Here is a 20,962-nt window from a genome sequence, read left to right as displayed (position 1 = left end):
CATGATATACTACTACACTATACATGAAGTACATGAACAAGTATTTTATGTCTGACAGGTGTTTGTATTTATTTTCGATAATTACTTATTCATAGGTGCTAATTCATGTAGACACCATCTAATTTTATTTTAAATTATACAGGTAAAAAAAAGGGACAAACGATGGACGATTGTTAATTTTAAAATGAACGTGTGTATGAATGAATAACTCGGGTGAATCTGATAGATGTCTCGCTGATTATGCAACCCGTTTGACGTGTGCTGTCAACTTATAGTTTAAGGTTTATACGCCGATATACAAATTTTAGAGGCTTATTTTAGATTTCTGCCTAAAATTTATATGTGTTCCATAAATTTTATGCCTGTCGATTACCCGTCCCTTTCTTTTTCAGCGGTTAAGAAAATGACAGGTATAACAAAATAAAATTGCATGGGTTGTACAGGAATTAGCACCGATGGTGCTGATTCTGGCAGACAAACTTAAGAAAGTTATTGACCATGATCCCATATTACCAAAAAATATAAAAAAAAACGTAAATAATTATAGGCTGGCTGAAGTAATGCGTGCGGCAGTGACATTGGCATAACGTTTTTCAGTAGCGAAAAGGCAAAAGATAAACTCATACAGCCTTGTTTGTAAACAATTTTATTTTTCAAGTTTTCTTACTTTATGGATTCAATGGTCTCTCCTATTTACAAAATCTTGAAACAAGGTAGATTCGGTGCTTTATCTTGACGGAAATCAGAGCTTGCGGTAGATGAGTCAAACTTTTGCCTTGAGTTTGTAAGCATGTTTTACTGCTCCTATTTATATTATGGAGTTTTGACCTGTTCTCAAGAATTCACTTACTATTTCAATAACTATCGGTTCTGAACTTTTCAAGGTTCTGAATGATCACCGCTTATTGAACCAAATGCCTTATTAGTTTATTACAAACAATTTATTCTGTTCTTCTTCTGGTTCGTCTCCTCTCAAAGCCTTTTCCAAAACAGCTTGAAGACTAGCTTCTATGGATGGTAGCATCCAAGGTTTGGATGTGTATTCATCCGAAAGTACTGATATCGATGGCTCAGGTTTCGTTGGCAATGGAAGTAAGGAGTTGTATAAGTTGAAATGTGGATTGATAAGGAAAATTTTTCGATCCTTTTGCTCTTGTAAAGGTCTGCAATTTCCAGGATTTGGTTCATCCCATGGGTCCCAGAGTTTACGGAATTCTTTGATCTGTGAAAATAAAAAAAGCATTGCAAATGTTTAACAAAGTCAAGTAACTTTTTAATTCTATGAGAGTTATAGGTAGGTAGGTAGATATATGTTACGAAAGTAGTTCTATGATAATTTTTATTTTATGTCTGTCTTCCTTCGTCCAAGATGCTAGGCGTACTTGCCATTGAGAATCAAGCAGCTATATCATTCGCTGACATCCACAGAGAGCCCTTTCCAACATGATGAACTTATTAATGAGCGATTCTACGATCACATGTCACTTTGTAGAATAGTACAGTCATGAGCAATATCATGTAGGTACCCAATTTAGAACCCTGTCGCACTATCATATTTGACATTTAATGACACTTACGGTTTAATTTGTCAAAAAAGTTAATGTGACATGGTATTAAAATGTATAGGTACATATTAGTACTCGTGACCGTACATCATAATACATGCGTACTAAGGTTTCGTATCAAAACTTGCTTCAAATTGCATTCAGTATAATTATTACGTCTGTCTACCCCAGTAGGTACTAAAAAGAAATCACGGGTGTTAGTTTTCATGATGGAAGTGACTAGTACTTATCTAAATATTAACTTTATTAATTTGCTGAAACTTAGCTGTGGCTGTGATCGCTCAGACAAGCAATACTTAGAGGCCTGACTTGAATAAATAAGCACTTATATAATTTATGTAAATCGCATTTAATTTTTTAAATATTTATTTAATACAAAATTTCATAATGATCGGTTAAGTACCAGTTAAAAATTAATAGCGTAACAAAACTCACTTTTCAAATTATTTTTTGCATTTACTTATCCACACTAATAATACTTAATTATAAATGCGAAAGTAACTCTGTCTGTTATATTTTCCGATTTAGATGAAATTTAGTATGAAGATAGGTTGAGATGAAAGAAAGGAAAGGATAGTTTTTACACCGGAAATCGCTAAGGGGTGAAATGGGGATGGAAAAAATATGCCGCGCAACTCCGCGCAATAACCGAAGTCCACGAATGTTTGTAAATGTAGTTATCTTGTGTGCCCCATATCACGTTGGGTTGGGTACTATTTTGCCCGCAGCGCCGATTGGAAAAGATACTCATAATACGGTGCTCGATATCTTGGGACCCATCTTTTCAAGAGTAAATTTATCTGCGTTAAGTCAGCATTTGGACTATCCGATAGATACTTTGAATTTGCTGATGCTGATGCTGATGAACGCCCCATTGCTCATGTAACAACTACGTACTTCCTCACGTATAGTTAACTAGTATCCGGGACCGACTGTTTTACGTGTTTCGAAGCACGGATCATCTCACTTTCGGATCCAGGACCTCGGAAGCCGTGCTAATATGGCGATGCATCATAATGGGCGACAGGTTGTAATCATATGCTCGGTACCTATTCGTAATGGAGGCAGACCCTCACGTAGTTAAGGGTGAATATAAAAATGTGCCAAAAAAGAACAAGTTACTTCGTAGCTAGAACCTATCCTTTTTCATGTCGGAACTCAATTGTTCACGAAAACATAATGAAAGTTCGCCACCAAACTTGGCACATTTTGATATTCACCCTTAACAGATGACTTATGGAGCCATATTTGATGAACCATATCCAGCTTACGACATCGTATCAACAGTGGCTGCAAGTTGTCTTTGATTACTTGTGGCTCTGCCCACCCCATTAGGGATTACGGGCGTGAGTTTATGTATGTGTATGTATGTATTTGATGAACCATACTTATGGTTGAAAGTGAAAGTTTTTCGTGTATTGGGAATCGTAGTCCTGATGTTCTGGATAGTGTTCTTGATGGTATTGAGTATTGATGGTGGCTCAGATTCAAACGGCAAATAGCTCGGTGTAAAGTAATTATATTTTCTTTAAATTGTTAGATACAAAACAAAAGTTGTGGTAAGGCGGACAAGTTACGACATGTTGCGTGCGCGTTCAAAAGTCGCTCTCTATATGTCAAACAGGGAACGTTCAGAAACTGACATTTTAAAATGAACGTTCGGAAATGAACTAAATAATTTTGTTACATCGTACATATTAACAATTAACTTAACAATAATTAAAATTATTACGATAGGTAAATCGAATATAAAAGAATCTTATGTAAATCAATCGTGAGCGTAATTCCCCACAAGTTGATGGTAGGGCTGGCAGAGAAAGATCCGACCTAGAAGGACTTACATTGACCAAATTGGAGATGTCCTTAGAAAAGGTTTAGTACGATCTACTCTGAACCGGCGTGCGTGTATGAAGCGATTGATGAATGTGGAAGTATCAAGAGAATGTCAGGATCGAAGCAAATGGAATTCTACAGTCTCTGCTTACCCCGGTGGGAAATATGCGTGAGTTTATGTATGTATGTATATTTATGGTTCTTTTCTATCAGGTGTCAGGGTTACTATTGAGCAGCCAAAGTCCCCTGACATGGCTCATGGAACCACTACTTACCTACAAAAACAGTTTGTGGCCCCCAGTTTGGTAAGGACATTACAGACTGATCACCTGATTGTCCGACAGTAAGACGATCCGTGCTTCGGAAGACACGTTAAGCCGTTGGTTCCGGTTACTTTTTACTGATGTAAGTACGTACCTAGTCGTTATATGAGCCATGTCAGGGGCCTTTGGCAGCTCAATAGTAACCTTGACTGGCCTCATCAACCCACCAGGGTTGGTAATCCACCTCACAACCCACACGATAGAAGAAGACCCCGGTAGGAAACAGGCGTGAGTTAATTTATGTAGGTAGCCTTTTTCTAAAAACCTAGTTAACCTTCCTTTTCAAACGATTAGCCGTACTTAGTCTCAAATTATTATGCTTAAAGTATTTTGTCTGTACCTTATTGGGCCATTAGAAAACCTTTTTGCATAATAAGGTCATATTAAAGCGACTAAAAAAATCTGTGTCCAGAATTTTTATGTCTTTATTTAATAGTATTAATGGTACAATATAGAGCAAAAGTTGATGATAGGGCTGACAGAGGAAGATCAAGCAGGACTTACATTGACCAAATTGCATATCATGTCCTTAGAAAAAGTTTAGTACGATCTACTCTGAACCGGCGTGCGTGTATGAAGCGATTGATGAATGTGGAGGAATCAAAGGAATTGTGTTAGGATCGAAGCAAACGGAATTCTATTGTCTCTGCTTACCCCGATGGGAAATAGGCGTGAGTTTATGTACGTATGTTTGTTATATACTAGTACGCGAAATAAAAAATGAAGTGTTTTAACTATTACAACATAATATAGCATCAGGCCGGTATCCTGAAGGGGTACACTGAAGTGTATATTCTTCTTCTTTGCGAGTCGATGGCGATCTAAACTTTTTTGCTGACCAATAATTGGCCACTCTTACGGCATTGTCATATATATTTCATTAATTATAGACATAGCTTCAATGCGGTACGAGTTAGACCTGTCAAAGTACAGGAGCCAGTGTTGTGACCTTCTGATTAGCATAGTGACGTATCAGTCGAGTTTAGGCCGATCGATTATGTTGTATTTAACTGTAGGTACTATAAGCTGCAAAAGTCTAATCAGTTACTTGCAAAGTAACAAATTAACAGGGGGTTTAAAAAGGCCACATCGAAGCAATTCATCTTCATCATCAATATTGCAATTTGAAACTTGCGCATATTTTAACCCCCCTAGTTGCACTTAAGACTTTCTGGTTATATGTAGGTATGTCGTTTCTGTAATGGACCAAAACGCCTACAAAAAGATAAATTTTATGACAGCTAAATGGTTCATAATTTCACCACTGTTTACAAATAATTTGCTGGGCTCAGTGACTGAACTTTTGTGTGATGCTTCGTCGCCACGCCACGCGCGCAATTTTAGAATAAATAATACACAAAATATGTTCGTAAATTGTTCGTTATTTGTTCTATATTGAAAAAAAATGTACTATAGTAGATTAAGAAATAATAAATAAAATATGTGGCGTTGCGACGAAGCCTACTTTCTGCCCACGCCACACTTAATGAGATTTAATAAGGTCTTCTATGGTTCCAAATACATCATTAAATAAATGTACTGTTATTGTTCGTTGCATTAAACTTATAATTCTAGGAAATAAATAGACAGAACAAGAAAAAATTAAAAAATTAAAAATTAGGAGTGGTAACTTTCGATGTATAAGTTCACTAGCAATACGCACAATGAACGTTTGTATTGAGAGAAACATCAGGCGTTATTGGTCAGATTCCATATAAATTAAATAAATTAATGTACTGTTATTGTTAGTTTTATTAAACATACAGTTTCAAGAAATATAGAGAAATAATTAAAAATAAGGAAAGGATAAAAAAAGGGCGTTTATCTATTTATATAGTAAATCATATTTTGTTCTCTGCACATCACACAAACAATTAAATTATGTGTACATCCTTTGATCTTAAGGCTAACCAAAGTAACGAGTATAAGTAAATAATTCTGAAGATTTTTTACACATAGGGAATTAAACCTATAAAAAATTAACAATTTTTATTTTTATTTACGTATTATTAGTAAAAAATTTGTATAATAAAAAAATTATAGTAAAATTAGTAGTAGTAATTAGTAGAAAATAGTTTGTGATGGAAACTAACTGAATAAACGCCTGATGTTTCTCTCAATGCAAACGTTCATTGTGCGTATTGCTAGTGAACTTATACATCGAAAGTTACCACTCCTTATTTTTATTTTTTAATTATTTCTTGTTCTGTCTATTTATTTCCTAGAATTATAAGTTTAATGCAACGAACAATAACAGTACATTTATTTAATGATGTATTTGGAACCATAGAAGACCTTATTAAATCTCATTAAGTGTGGCGTGGGCAGAAAGTAGGCTTCGTCGCAACGCCACATATTTTATTTATTATTTCTTAATCTACTATAGTACATTTTTTTTTCAATATAGAACAAATAACGAACAATTTACGAACATATTTTGTGTATTATTTATTCTAAAATTGCGCGCGTGGCGTGGCGACGAAGCATCACATGAACTTTTGCTGTTTGATTGTACCTTGGAAATCTTTCGCTTTGACACTTTGTTTATTTGGTATTAACTAGGTACTTAAAATAATATCTTGTGAAATTATTTCAGTGTTTGTGTTTATTTCAGTCTAGTAACACAACTTAAGACCTCCGCATTCAAAGGCCGTGTGGGATTTTTTATAATATCCAAGTTTGCTTTGTGATCTTGGAATTCAACTTTTGCCCAGTTGATCAAATTAGCATCTAAACTTTCTTTAGATTCTTCTCCGCACCACATTATCCCCTGGTAGTTGCGGCTTCCGAATACATTCCGCTTAGGGATGGTACGGAAAAATATCAGCGCCCGAAGGACGATACACGATTCTGATAACCCGATTACTCTAGCCATAGAGGCGGCCAATCAACTCGCGACAATAAACACTTCAAAACACCGATACGGATGTATTCCACTATGTCCACGGATATATAAAATGGAAAAAGTGGGACTGACTTTTATCAAAGGCAATATCATATTTTTTCCATTGCGGCAAAAAAGCGACTCCACTCCTCACAAACATGTTTCCATTGGCATAATTCCTTCATCTCTTAACGATATTGTTTCGTCCGGTATTACTTACTCTATGTACCTACCATCATAAGAGGCGATGCAACGTTATTTTGTCGCCACGTTTTATGCAATGAAAATATTGGGAGAATCTATTTCAGTACTTCCATCAATGGAAATACATAATGGAATTACTGGGACACACTCCCCTAGAAAAACCCGCGTCGTGGTCGACAATTTCCCTCATTCAGCGCTTGTTTGCAGCAAATGTATAAATAAAACTCGTTAAAAAAAAAGGTTTTGCGCTTAAACTCTCGCTTCCTTGAGGGTTAAAATGGCCACATCGAAACAATTCATCTAAGAAAACAATGTTGCAATGTTGCATGTAAAAGTATAATGCGCAATGCAAACAAATGTTTAATTGCTTTCTTAGATGTATTGCTCCGTCGTAACCATTTTAACTCCCCTGACCTTAAGAACTCCAGATTCGGCCTCTGTGAGCATAGAGAATTGTTTTATACCTGTTCACTAGTAGCAAAGAGTGTAACCCTCGGTACAAGCCACCTGATGATGAAGTTATCTCCTTTCGCCGAGGGCAAGTTGCCCCAATAGAGGAAGTAGTCTTCAGCAAACATAGGCATCAACTTGGACATCGGCAAAGGGCCAATACGCGTCCTGCTCTGGGGCTCTCGGATCTTCGGGAACGCGTCTATCACCCAAGTTAGACGAGGGTCTGGGTCTACGGCCATCTGTAATACATTGAAATTTACTAGCAACCCCCCTTTTTTATCAAAACATATTAATGCAGCATCATCACCATCATCATTTGGTCTTTTACGTCTGTTTGTCGCGCAGTGATGCACATTTTTCATGGCACTTGTTTCTGGGGTCGCATAATAAGTACAAGGAGAGCTAAAATGGCCACACCGAAGCAATTCATCTGCGCATATAAAAGTAAGTGCGCAATGCCAACAAAATGTCAAATAGCAATGTTGCTTTCTTAGATTAATTGCTTCGATGTGGCCATTTTAACCCCCCGAAACATAAAAAAAAAGAAAATAAAGATATATAAGTAATATAAAGCACCACAGCGCGCTCTAATACGACTTCTTTCATCCTAAGGCAGCCATTGTTGTTTAGCAATAAAGCCGCCTGTTGTGTTTATTTCATCCTTTTGTAACTGTCCTGTATAAATATGTGCAATAAAGAATTATTATTATTGATAGATTGAAATAAAGACAGCCTCCGAGGTCTATTTTATTTTATTATTTTTATTATTTATAAAGGATAATCAACGTGTTATGTACTGTTTTTGATAGATTGACATAAGTTTTTATACTAAAGCTATGAAACACATTATAAATTGTTTGGACAAAATTGTTTACACAGTTTATATATAAAAAAAAAATCTCTAGCAGTTAGAGCGTCAAGCTCACGATCTGGATTCGATTCCCGATGGGGACAATGCCGAATGCACTTTGTGAGACTGTCCTTTGTTTGGTAAAGACTTTTCAGGCTTGAATCACCTGCTTGTCTGAAAAAGTACGGTGATTCCGTGCTTTGGAGGGCACGTTAAGCCGTTAGACACGGCTATTAGCCGTAAAAAACACCTCCACCAACCCGTAGTGGAGCAGCGTGGTGGAGTATGCTCCATACCCCTCGGGTTGGTTGAGGGGAGCCCTGTGCCCAAAAGTGGGACTGTTTATGTTATGTTATGAAATAAAGAGCACAATAAGCGACCTTATTCCTAAGTAGCAATACTCAGCAACCAAAGTATACTCCTCCAAAGTATATCCTAGAGATTTCCAGACACAATAGTTAAACAAGGGTTTGGATTTATACAGAACATTCGGTCTTAGGAGGATAGGCATGCGCCAATTTGTAGGCAACGACCGAATGATTCTATGTGCTCAATAAGTAAATATACCTAAACGAATAAAATTATCAACTTAATATTCCCTGCAGTATACTTAACCGACTTAAATAAACACAAACAATCTAGGAAATTAATTTTGTAGTCTTTGTAGACGAGACAGCTTTAATATTAGGTGTAAAAAGTTTAATTACATTTCGACCTTGATATTTTCAAACAGGCAACCACAAAGTTTGCTCGTAGCATAGAATAAGGAATAATACTACGTATAGAACGGCAACTCTCCGCCCCCCACTAGCGTCTGAGCTAGGTTTACCTCACCCCCTCGAACACAGTTTAGACTTGAATCATATGGCGTGAGACGTCACACACACAGATGCGCGTGTACGATAACGTTAATGTGTGGTGTCTGTGTAAAACGAGGTTGTTTGTATGAAGTGTCCGGGTTGTGCTCTAGTCTCGGATATCAAGCTAGGGTGAGCCAAAAAAATATCAGAAAATCGCAAAAAAGTTTCAATATGGCAAAATGGTCACGTTGACTGTCCTACTACCTACAATCGAATCTTACGTGTTTATAAAATAAGAAGGATAGTTCAGTCCAGATTGCAGTTTTCTTCTTCTATCGTGTAGGTTGTGAGGTGCAGTACCTCTCAACCCTGGTGTCAGGGTTACGAGCCGCCAAAGAACGACCTCCATAGTCCAGTGGTTGAGCGCTGGGCTCACGATCCGGAGGTCCCTGGTTTGATTCCCGGTGGGGACATATCACAAAAAATACTTTATGGTCCCTAGTTTGGTTAGGACATCACTGGCTGATCACCAGATTGACCAAAAGTAAGATGATCCGTGCTTCGGAAGGCACGTTAAGCCGTTGGTCCTGATTACTACGTACTGATGTAAGTAAGTAGTCGTTACATGAGGCATGTCAAATTGCAGTTCAATCCAGAGAGTAGATTTATGTGATATTTAAGGAACTTTAGGAAGTTAAGGGTAAGTCATAGAAGCACACCGCGGACAGTCCATAAAAAAAAACATTTTTAAGTACCTTATGCCGCCTTACCGCGTACCATAGAATAACGAATAATACTACGTGTAGGTAGAACGGCAACTCTCCTCTCCCCACCAGCGTCTGAGCTAGGTTTACCTCACCCCCTTTCGGACGTAGTTTAGTCTTGAATGGGAAAGGCGCGTGAACCGTAATTTTATTTTTTATCAGTTTAGTTTATTACGTTCGAATTTTGAAATTGGACGCCAACGTTATTTCGTCTGACTCCAATATTTGATCTGACCTCATGTGACAGTAATTACCCGCGCGGGCGCGCCCGCGTGGCGCCTATAAATACTTATTATTCATGGTGATTATTAATCAAAACATGCTAATAATTTGCAATAAAATTGAACCTAGACAAAGTGCTTAATGTTTAATGTAAAAATAATGTGAATGCAATTATTAGTTCAGTAAGTATTGCCTATTTATTCATAGGTACCTATTGTAAACCTTCATTATTCAAAACTTTTATTTGAGATTTGTGTGGTGAATAAATAAATATTACTTAACTGATGATTATAAAAGCTTCTTTCGTAAGTAGTAACTACCTACCAAAGTAAGATCACACACACATATGCGCGTGTACGATAACGTCGACATTTCAATTGAATTTTTATACTTGTTGATTATAAGTTAGAATTTTATTAGTTATTCAATTATTATTCGTACACTCACGGTTGAGTGAAGGACTTTCATTGTGCAATGCAATATATTATTTTATTAGATCTGTATTTACCATTCTAGAACGAATAAATATATTTCATTTCATTTCGTCTGTGTAAAGCGAGGATATTTTTATGAAGTGTGCAGATAAACTGCGTGGGATATTAGAATCCATAATTAAAAATACCGAAATTGACTATACCTAAACATTAAAAGCCATTGAAATCTATAATGTTCAAATGTAATGAAAAAGTAAATCTTTAATATAAATAATTTATATACGCATAAAGATTAAATAGCATAAAATTAAAACGCATACTTTTGAAATGGTTCTCATAATGTTTGTCATAATACATAATTACTTACATTAAAACTAACAATCAATTCATATAATAAAATTATATATAAAAAAATATCAATATTAGTTTTTTTTTGTATTATTTTATTAATTACTTAATATGTTTTCCATTTTAAAAAAAAGAATGATGGTACAGACGAAGCCTGTGGTGGATTTACATTATGTTTATTGTTACCTTATTGAAATATACATATTTGAGAATTCATTAAAATGAAACTTATAAAATGATTCAATTCATCAAATTTTTATTAGCATTAAAGCAAGTCTGCACCGCCGCTTTGCTCACCCCCTGACATACAGCCTTCGTAACCTATATCAACAGAGTCGGGGTGCCGCGGATTTCCGTGTTCGCTTCGCTCGCACCCGTTACCACCATTGTAAACATTTGGTACTTATATTTAAATTATGGGTTTTTCTGCTTATGGTTTATAAAATTACGGATTTTCATAATTATGCCAAGTAATGGTATATGATTTCATATTATACTTTTTAATCGTTATGTGAATTGACGGTATGGTAAGTCTGTTATGGATTTTAAAAATAGGTGTTTTAATTGTATGGAATATAAGGAACTCCCAATCTGCGTGCGTTCCCCTTAGCCCCTTACTTCTTACGGGTATTTAGACTAAAGTAAGACCTAGAGAGGATGGGGTTAATCTAGCTCGTCGCCTGATACGCAGCACTGCGTACTACGTACTACGTAACTCTCCACTTGGCTTGGTGACTTGGAGAGTTACCGTTCTATATGCAACATTATTCTTTATCCCATAATACAAGCTCAAGCAAGCAAGCAAGCCCTGACATCAGGGTTGATGAGGCTGGTATTCCACCTCTCAACCCACACGATAGGAAGAAGAATACAAGCTTAGAATAAGCAACAATACGTGTACTAAGGAACCGATTCCAATTTATTTTTGCCTTTGTTTTGGAATTAGAAGCGTGCATGTGATGTAGGTAAATAATACATACAGGGTGTTAGTGATATCATAACGAAAATTTTCAGGGATGACTCTGAGTTGATATCAAGTAGAATTTCCGTCCCAAAAGTATAAAACTTATAATAATTAAAAAAAACATTAATGTTTTCACAATTTTTCCGACAGGAAAATCCACTTGATATCGACTCAGAATTAAGGTCTGAATCGTCCCCCTCAGTATTTGTTACGGTGTCACTAAACCCATACGTATTTGTATGGCTAGTTGTATGTACTTGTACGGAGTGTAAGTGACATCGTAACGAATACTCAGAGGGATGATTCAGCTCATTATTCAAAATTAGTGGAATTTTCCATCGCAAAAGTATGCAATTTAAAATAATTATAAAAAAGGTCAAATAATCATGAATTTTGCGACGTAAAATTCTACTTGATATTAACTCAGAATCATGGTCTGAATCATTCCCCTCGGTATTCGTTACGATGTCACTAACATCCTGTATAAAGACGTTTCACGAACACGCAATAAGACCCATTTAATAAACCAAATCCAGCATGTAATTGCTCATCATTTATTTCAATTCCCTTTAATAAATTACACGAAGGAAATAAAACGAACATGACGTCTTGTCGAAGGTCAGTGTGTCACTTGTTTACATGGAATGAATGTATCTTGTACTGAGAGTATAAAAAATAAACAATTGTATTGATTCCGGTTAGCCTTTGGTTTTGGTTTATTATTTATTTATTTATTTGTACACAATAGAACACAGAAAGAAACACACAAAGAAATCAGACAGTACAGGTAAGCTTATCTCTAAAAAAGAGATTTCTTCCAGCTGACCTACTACGACGATAAGGATACATGCAGTGTATAATACTACAGATAGACATACCTACATACGCGTACAAATCTTATGAAATTACAAGAACAATTATACTTACTAATATAAAGACAAAAAAAAATACAATACCATTCCCCATCCTCACATCATTCACCCGGCCTCGGGGGGGACAGAGTCATCTTCTCTGCCCTCCACTGGAGCAATTCCGCAGGCCGTATTCCGTAGGGGTGGGCGCCTTTCAGTAGGCCGGAATGAGACGGTGGCTAAGTTCCGATAGAGAACCATCCAGACCCAGACCTACGGGGTATAACGAACCCTTGCCCAGGGATACGGGTGAAGACCTCAACGGTCGCAGAGGCGGAGATGGGAGCCATCGGTACGGCGATGCAGGACGGAAGGGGCAAGTCACAGGGACTCTAATCTGGAACCTGTCAGCGGGCAGCAGTACTATTCAGAGGCGGAAAACAGGAGTCCTAGTAAGGCTTTGAAATAGACTACTCTGGGCGTGGTCACACTCGCGTCAGACAGAGTACTGCGAGGCGGAAGGCAAGAGGGAAACCGCTGCCCTATTTTTCCCTAAAAAGTAGCATTGAGAAAGCTATACCCACAAGAGCGTGGCTCTTAGATTAGTAATGATGGTTGATTCCGGTATACGATTCCAAAGTCGTAATATACTTTCCGGACAACACGATTTCTCTAGCCATAAAAGCGGCTAATCAGTTTGCGACAAGAAACACTTCAGGACCCCGATACCAACCCCACTTGTTTGGAGGATTTGGCTCTTTCAGCGTTTATCACTCGACAGTGAGCCGGTCGATACCGGCTAGAGTCTATTGATTCTTGCAAATTTTAGTTCTGTCAGGCGACACCCTGAGCTGAGATTCGCGCCTACCCAACTGAGCAGTGATAGGACTTTTGTAAAAAAAAAAAGTTCGACCAAGTAGTTTGTGCCATCTGAGACAAATCTATAGGTAAGTTACGTAAAAAGAAATACTATCAGTTCATGAATTTTATTTTCATTTAAAGACTTCGAATCAGAAGTCGCTACAAGTAGTCTTCTGATTAAATATTTGTAGTCCACGCCCCGGATACCTTGGGTTCTGTATGTTTAAGAATTACCTACGTGACTTGTTTTTGCCCCCATTCCATTTTTCAAAGACGTCGTTTCAGCTGATCCCTTGATTCAGTCTGGCGTTTATAGAACTTTAGTTTTTTTTTATAGAACTACCTGTCATGGGGTCATATAGGTTCACAGAGGGAAACGTCTGCTTATGTATACTCCCTCCCGTGTTTTTTGCCGATTCTTTGCCCATTCACTACTTACCCAGACAATGGGAGCGCTGAGAACTCTAACGTGGTAAAAAGTTTACGCCATTTTTTTTGAGTTGGGTTTGTACTTTTGTAGTGTTATGAAGTTGTTTTTTTTTGTTCAACATATTTTTTGGTAAAACTTTGCCTTTTCATGGCTTTTAAATTCTTTGAGACGTTTGTTTTGTTTGACGTCAGGATTTCGTTGTTAATCATTTTGCGGCGACTGAAAAGTTTTGAACGCAATATTCATTCTTGAAAAGGCTTAACTTCCAGGAAAATGAGAAACGTTATTATGAAGACGAGAAAAGTCTGTACAGTGAATAATTGAAAATACAATGTGGATACTAGGAGATATTAGATATTTTTTAACTTCAGTAAGTTGGATATCCTTAACATAAAGTTTCAAAAATTGTTAGCGGCAACATTGATTTTGCTTAAAATATAATTTATCATCATACCCTATCCCTTTATCACGGGTTCCGCTTACCTAACCTGAAGATTTGACAAGTCTAGTTTTTCATAGAAGCGGCTGCCTGTCTGACTTTCCAACCCGCGAAGGAAAAACCAGCCCAACATGTTAGGGCACATTATTTCTCGGGAATGTAGACTTAAAATATACCTACATTTTTTTTAGGTTGGCCGCAGACGGCGTTAACCACTTGGTCGAAAAATCATAATATTATACAATACTTACTTTGATAATATAGCAAAACATGACCACACCATCATCATGTTTAAGCGCTTCTTCTTGTGTCAGGTATTCAGACTTAAAGAATGAGACCTGTCAATTAAAAAAAACCCTTGGATGTTATGTTTCAAGGTACTTATAGGAATACTAGTCAAATTTGTTTCTCTATAAAGTCATAAGGCCCAGATGGTTTTAAAATCCAAAAACCCGTTGTCTAAATATTGTGTCTGTAAATCCGGCCCTTACTAAGATAAGGAAAATAGGAATTATGAATTTATCATCGTCTTTCCATTATGAGTTCCCAATTTAGTTGGAATGAGGGACATTCCAGCGACGTAGCCTGCTATCGTCCCCAAAAAAAAATATATATATGGATAACATGGATAACAGACATATGCGTCTTTTATCATTGTTTTTAACCCTTGTTACACTTCGGTACATTACATCTTTCACCCATTATTATTCTTATCAAAGCAAAGAGAAGCAATATAGGTAGCAACATAATTCTATCGCATAGCATAGGCCATATCTGATCCAAATATCGAGTAACATTTATTTTTATATATTCCTCTGCCAATATATTATATTTTTGAATAATTATGTACCCAAGCAATGAGAAAATAGGTAATTATCACGTTAAAATTAAATCTATACAGGGTCATCTATGTTATCGCGTTTAGCTTCTTAAATAATTCGCGCCCGGGCGTGTCGTAAAAGTCCACTAAGGGGCTGTATCTACGTGGGTACATCATCTGTCACTTAACAACAACTGACAGTATTGTTCACGAGGTTGGTCATCAACCATGCTGTCAGTACACCACACCATCACACAACCCACATGAAAAGAAGACCCGTCTCTTTATATATCTTAGAGTTTTCGTACGTTTTTTGTATTTAGATCTTAGGGTGGTATTAATAAACTAATCTCAGCTTCGGGACTGCCCTCAAGATCATGTCAATGTGACAGTTCTCATATAAAAACAGAGACTTGAGCATGATCTTGAGGGCAGTCTCAGCTGAGATTCGTTTATTAATACCACCCTTAGAGTCAGTCTCAGAATCCGAATCAAATGTGCTGGCTGTTTTTTTTTTGAGATTACTTGCGGATCTACCCGCCATTACGAATAACGAGGGATTATATTATTATTGTTGTAAAGAAAGGTGCAATGTGATGGAGGACGCTCCATACCCCCTCCGGTTGACTGAGGGGAGGCCTATGTCCAGCAGCGAGACGTGTATAGGTTATTTATTTTATATGCGTAGGTATGTTGTAATGGAATAGTTTAAATTTTTTTACATGCATTTCAGCGGGATGTTTCCGATTATCGACGGAGTGTTCACTGCCATCCATCAAGTTGGGTCCCCAATGGAAGTGGATCTGGGATAAAACGTGCCTTTCCAGTAATACGCCTCCCTCTAAATATGGCCGCTCAGTCTTCCATTTTGCACCGATCAGTACTGATAACAAATTACAAATACAAATATACATTATTGCATGGTATAAGAAGACCAGGGGCCTGTTTAATAAAACTTACAATTGTAAATTACAATGACAATTTGATGTACATCGCGGAGTGTGTGATCACGAATATTTTACAGTTTCATATTAGCTACGCAATGAACATCAAATTGTCGTTGTAATTTACAATTGTAATTTTTATTAAACAGGCCCCAGGTATGCTCAATCCTATGACAAGCCGCCATTGCTAGCTCATTGATGACCTAAGTGTTACCATTAAGTTGGTATCTCCAACATTCCAAGGACGCGAATTTTATTATTGAAAATTAAGTGACTTACTGACTAATGTATTTAATTACTAATATTTGTCACGTATAGAAAAATCATGAAAACAAAATGTAAATCTTTTATTAAAAGTACAAAATTTCCTTGCAAAGAAAAAAAAAATTGGACGTAGATAATTTTTTTTTTACAAAAAGGCAACGCAGGGTCGGATGACGTCAGCTGGGCTAACCTTGAAAATGCTAGCTGTCAGTTTTGAGCATACCTGGTCTTCTTATACCATGCTTTATTGAACCAAAATAAAAAAAAAATGTTACAAAAGAGATTTAACTTTGCGATTTCTTTCAGACAACCACAAGGCGGTAAAATGAATTAATGTGTTTTTTTTTCTTTTTTTTTCCTAATCAGCAGAATTATTTACTCACCGGTGTATCCGGTATTGGTCATTTTAATCTTGTGAGGGTAGACGTCGAAGTTGTACCATCTGAGTGACGGACAGCTGTATTTGATCGCACCTGTGATGGATACATTTAAGGGGGTTGGCAGGAGGCCTTCAGTATCACTCCAGTAGTAAATCCATTCCACAGTGCCGTATGTCGGCTCCCGTTTTGGCTCCTCTTCTTCCTGAACACGCTCCTCCTCATCAAAAGCGTCTATGAATAAATCAGGACAATATGTGAAACTCCTCCTAAACTACTAGTTGGAGTGCAAGTCTTTCCAATAACGCGGCATCCAGAAAGAGACTATGTCCAGAGGGGTTAAAAAGGCCAACATCGAAGCAATTGGGTCGTGTACTAGGTTCAAGATAAATTATCATATTCTGATTACTTAATTTAGACAGATCTAAAACTAACAAAAAACATTTTCTTTTTCTATATTTATAAATGACAATGGGCACTTTTGTATGAAACTTGGTCCAAGAACCTCCACTGATGAGACTTATATGTAATGAAAGCTTATGCTTTCCCTATGATTCTGGCAAAGTCCTATCAGATTCTGTCCCGGGGTTCTTTTTTTACGGCCATGTTTGTCCTGGCTAAAAATGTGATAAAATACAGTGGGAGCTAAAATCGACTCAAGATGTGTTGCTGGATAACTAAGTCTACATAAATAATTATGTATCATATTGTATATCATTTTAAAGAGGATCTTTTCCAGAATCCGAAACATAAAAAAAAAACAAAAAAAATCTTTTTGTAAGCGAATTATAGTCAATTTATATCTGCAGCGCCATTGTTTCTCGGTAGCTAAGTTCAAGTTTCATGCCTTTTACCCCTTCCAAAAGTATCTTACCGATTTTTTTATATTGCTTCCGGAATTTGATCTGAGTGATAATAACAAGAAAAATAAACAAACACCTCTCCGATAGAGACCGGCGAAGCTATTGCCTATTGCAAGAAATCGTCATCATTAGCAAGTCATTACGGTATTGCATATTATAAGCTTATCAGCAACTTGGAACTTGGTCCAAGAACCTCCACTGGTGAGACTTGCATGTAATGATAGCTTATACTTGTCCTATGATTCTGGCAAAGTTCTATCAAACACTGTCCTAGGGTTTTTTTACGGCCATGTTTGTCCTGAGTGTACAGTAGTGGACTGCAAAATCACCTCAGGATTTGTTGTCGATAAACTATTTAACTAAGGCTATATACATAATTATATATCATAATGTATATCAATTTTAAAGGGGAAGGTTATTAGAATCTGAAACACAAATAAAAAAATGCATTAAGTAAGTATGTAAACGACTTTTAGCCAACTCACGTCCGTAGCACCATTTTTGTCAGCAGCTACGTACGAGTTTCGCGCCTTCCAACCTTTCCAAAGAAGCCCAATCATTTTTTCCTTCTTCTGATATTGCATTCTTAACCTGACAAGACTAAGTGACAACAACAAGAAATAAAATAGATACCATTCCGATAGAGGCCGCGTAAGCTATGGACCTATTGCAAGATAACGTACTCAAAGGCTAGTCATTATAATCCAACAGACGTAACATGATTAGAATGCGGGAGGACGCAAATGTAGTATGTTTTCTTTCACCACAATCTTGTTTTATTAATCCAGGCTTATATCTTGTCTTATAAACAATGCCGAATGGTACAACAAACGTATCGTAAACGTAAGGTTGCCTGGTAGTAATTGCTACCTTGGCAATAAAGCCGCCTTTTGCACCAGTTATTGCCTGAACTTGTTTAATGTGTTTCTTTTGTATACAATAGAGTCATTGTATTGCATCTTGATTAGAATGACTTATTTCTTGTTTCTCTCGTACTAAGCTGTATAGTTGTATTGCTGTTAGTGTTAAAGAGACACATATTTCGCCTCTTTCGCATAAGGCGATGTACTACATTTCCGTCCCGCCGCATTCTAATCATGTTACGTCTGTTGGATTATAATGACTAGCCTTTGAGTACGTTATCTTGCAATAGGTCCATAGCTTACGCGGCCTCTATCGGAATGGTATCTATTTTTTTTTTTTTCTTTGTTGTCACTTGTCAGGTTAAGAATGCAATATCAGAAGAAGGAAAAAAATGATTGGGCTTCTTTGGAAAGGTTGGAAGGCGCGAAACTCGTACGTAGCTGCTGAGAAAAATGGTGCTACGGACGTGAGTTGGCTAAAAGTCGTTTACATACTTACTTAATGCATTTTTTTATTTGTGTTTCAGATTCTGATAACCTTCCCCTTTAAAATTGATATACATTATGATATATAATTATGTATATAGCCTTAGTTAAATAGTTTATCGACAACAAATCCTGAGGTGATTTTGCAGTCCACTACTGTACACTCAGGACAAACATGGCCGTAAAAAAACCCTAGGACAGTGTTTGATAGAACTTTGCCAGAATCATAGGACAAGTATAAGCTATCATTACATGCAAGTCTCACCAGTGGAGGTTCTTGGACCAAGTTCCAAGTTCCTGATAAGCTTATAATATGCAATACCGTAATGACTTGCTAATGATGACGATTTCTTGCAATAGGCAATAGCTTAGCCGGTCTCTATCGGAGAGGTGTTTATTTATTTTTCTTGTTATTATCACTCAGATCAAATTCCGGAAGCAATATAAAAAAATCGGTAAGATACTTTTGGAAGGGGTAAAAGGCATGAAACTTGAACTTAGCTACCGAGAAACAATGGCGCTGCAGATATAAATTGACTATAATTCGCTTACAAAAAGATTTTTTTTTGTTTTTTTTTTATGTTTCGGATTCTGGAAAAGATCCTCTTTAAAATGATATACAATATGATACATAATTATTTATGTAGACTTTGTTATCCAGCAACAAATCTTGAGCCGATTTTAGCTCCCACTGTATTTTATCACATTTTTAGCCAGGACAAACATGGCCGTAAAAAAAGAACCCCGGGACAGAATCTGATAGGACTTTGCCAGAATCATAGGGAAAGCATAAGCTTTCATTACATATAAGTCTCATCAGTGGAGGTTCTTGGACCAGATTCGCCCATTCTCCTTTCAATTACGATAAATGTAGTCCCGACATTTTATCACGTTTTTTCATGGCGTCACAGTGTGCTTTTTTATACAAATTCCACTGTAATTTCGTATTTTCTGTACCGGGTGAGAGCCTTCAGCGCTCCCCATTTGTCCGGCCAAGTAGTCAATGCCATCTGCGGCAAATCTACAATAACTCAAGTCAAAAAAAAAAAATTCGTATTTTGACGTTTAGTAAAAAGTAACTGATTTGACTAGTTGGAAACTAGCCTATTCACCAATTTGACATTTGCGCATATAAAAGTAAGTGCGCAATGTCAAGAAATGTCAAATAGCAATATTGATTTTTGTTGTGATTTGGATGGCGTGAATAAAAGATATAATTATAATATTCTTCAGTGTATAATTAAATAAAGAAATAGAACAGAAAAAATGTACAACGGCTTGGTAACACAAAAAAGGAGGGAAGGACAACAGCGCCACAAGTGACAAAACATAGGAACTAAAAAGCGATTGCGTTCCATTTCATCATTTTTTTAGGTGAATTGCTTCGATGTGGCCTTTTTAACCTCCCAGTTTATATTACTCCAGTCCAGTTGTGCAGTCGCTGGACTGGCATGCTACTGGAATAATGTGAACCAGCACTGGAGTAACTAGGCTGGAATGATGTAAACCGGGTATTATCATAATGGGCGAAGGGCTGATCATCTGTAACCATACTGTTCATAGAATAGAATATAAATTGTTTATTATAAAACGTGGCGTCCTCTACACAAAAACGCAAGACCGTAACTAACAAGACACTTAAAATTCATCATATTATGCATCTTAGGACTTATACAAAATCTTTTGATACCTTATACAATCAGTGGCTCTGCTCACCTGATTATAGGCAGATAACATCATCATTATGGATTACGGACGTAAATCTATGGAATTAAACCCTTGACCAGCACTGGGATTTTTAGACAAGAAAAGGTAAAGGTAAGTTATGTTAAGAAAGTCAGGTAAAACGGTAAAACTTACCAGTTGATTTTGAAGCCATAAATTAAGGATACTTAATCTAAAAATTTTGAAATCAAATATTTGATAATGATTAACGCATATTATTTATTTATTTACGGAAAATTTAGGTACAAAACGTATATAAACTTGTGATTTACATCGCTCTATTTTGTATAATGTCACGACATGGTCACGACGATGACATTATCTGGACAACCAATGTCTATTTTGACATCTATCGAAAAGAGATGCTTTTATTGAAGATGCTAATAAAAAAATCC

General features: G+C 36.7%; 1 protein-coding gene across 1 annotated transcript; it reads right to left on the bottom strand.

Annotated features, from left to right (window-relative positions):
- Window positions 1–922: 922 nt before the first annotated feature.
- On the bottom strand, window positions 923–20,721 carry LOC126369821 (carbonic anhydrase 2-like). The gene is made up of 6 exons (XM_050014386.1): window positions 20,703–20,721; window positions 16,637–16,864; window positions 15,768–15,928; window positions 14,477–14,563; window positions 7,274–7,501; window positions 923–1,222 (listed from the first exon to the last, which is right to left on the bottom strand). Exons 1-6 carry the CDS (start codon window positions 20,719–20,721, stop codon window positions 923–925), a joined length of 1,023 nt encoding a protein of 340 aa, XP_049870343.1.
- Between the last annotated feature and the right edge of the window lie 241 nt (window positions 20,722–20,962).

This window comes from Pectinophora gossypiella, chromosome 9, assembly GCF_024362695.1.
Source record: "Pectinophora gossypiella chromosome 9, ilPecGoss1.1, whole genome shotgun sequence".
Lineage (NCBI taxonomy): Eukaryota > Metazoa > Arthropoda > Insecta > Lepidoptera > Gelechiidae > Pectinophora > Pectinophora gossypiella.
Note: the sequence above shows the minus strand (reverse complement) of the source record. Positions and strands in the feature narration are given on the sequence as shown.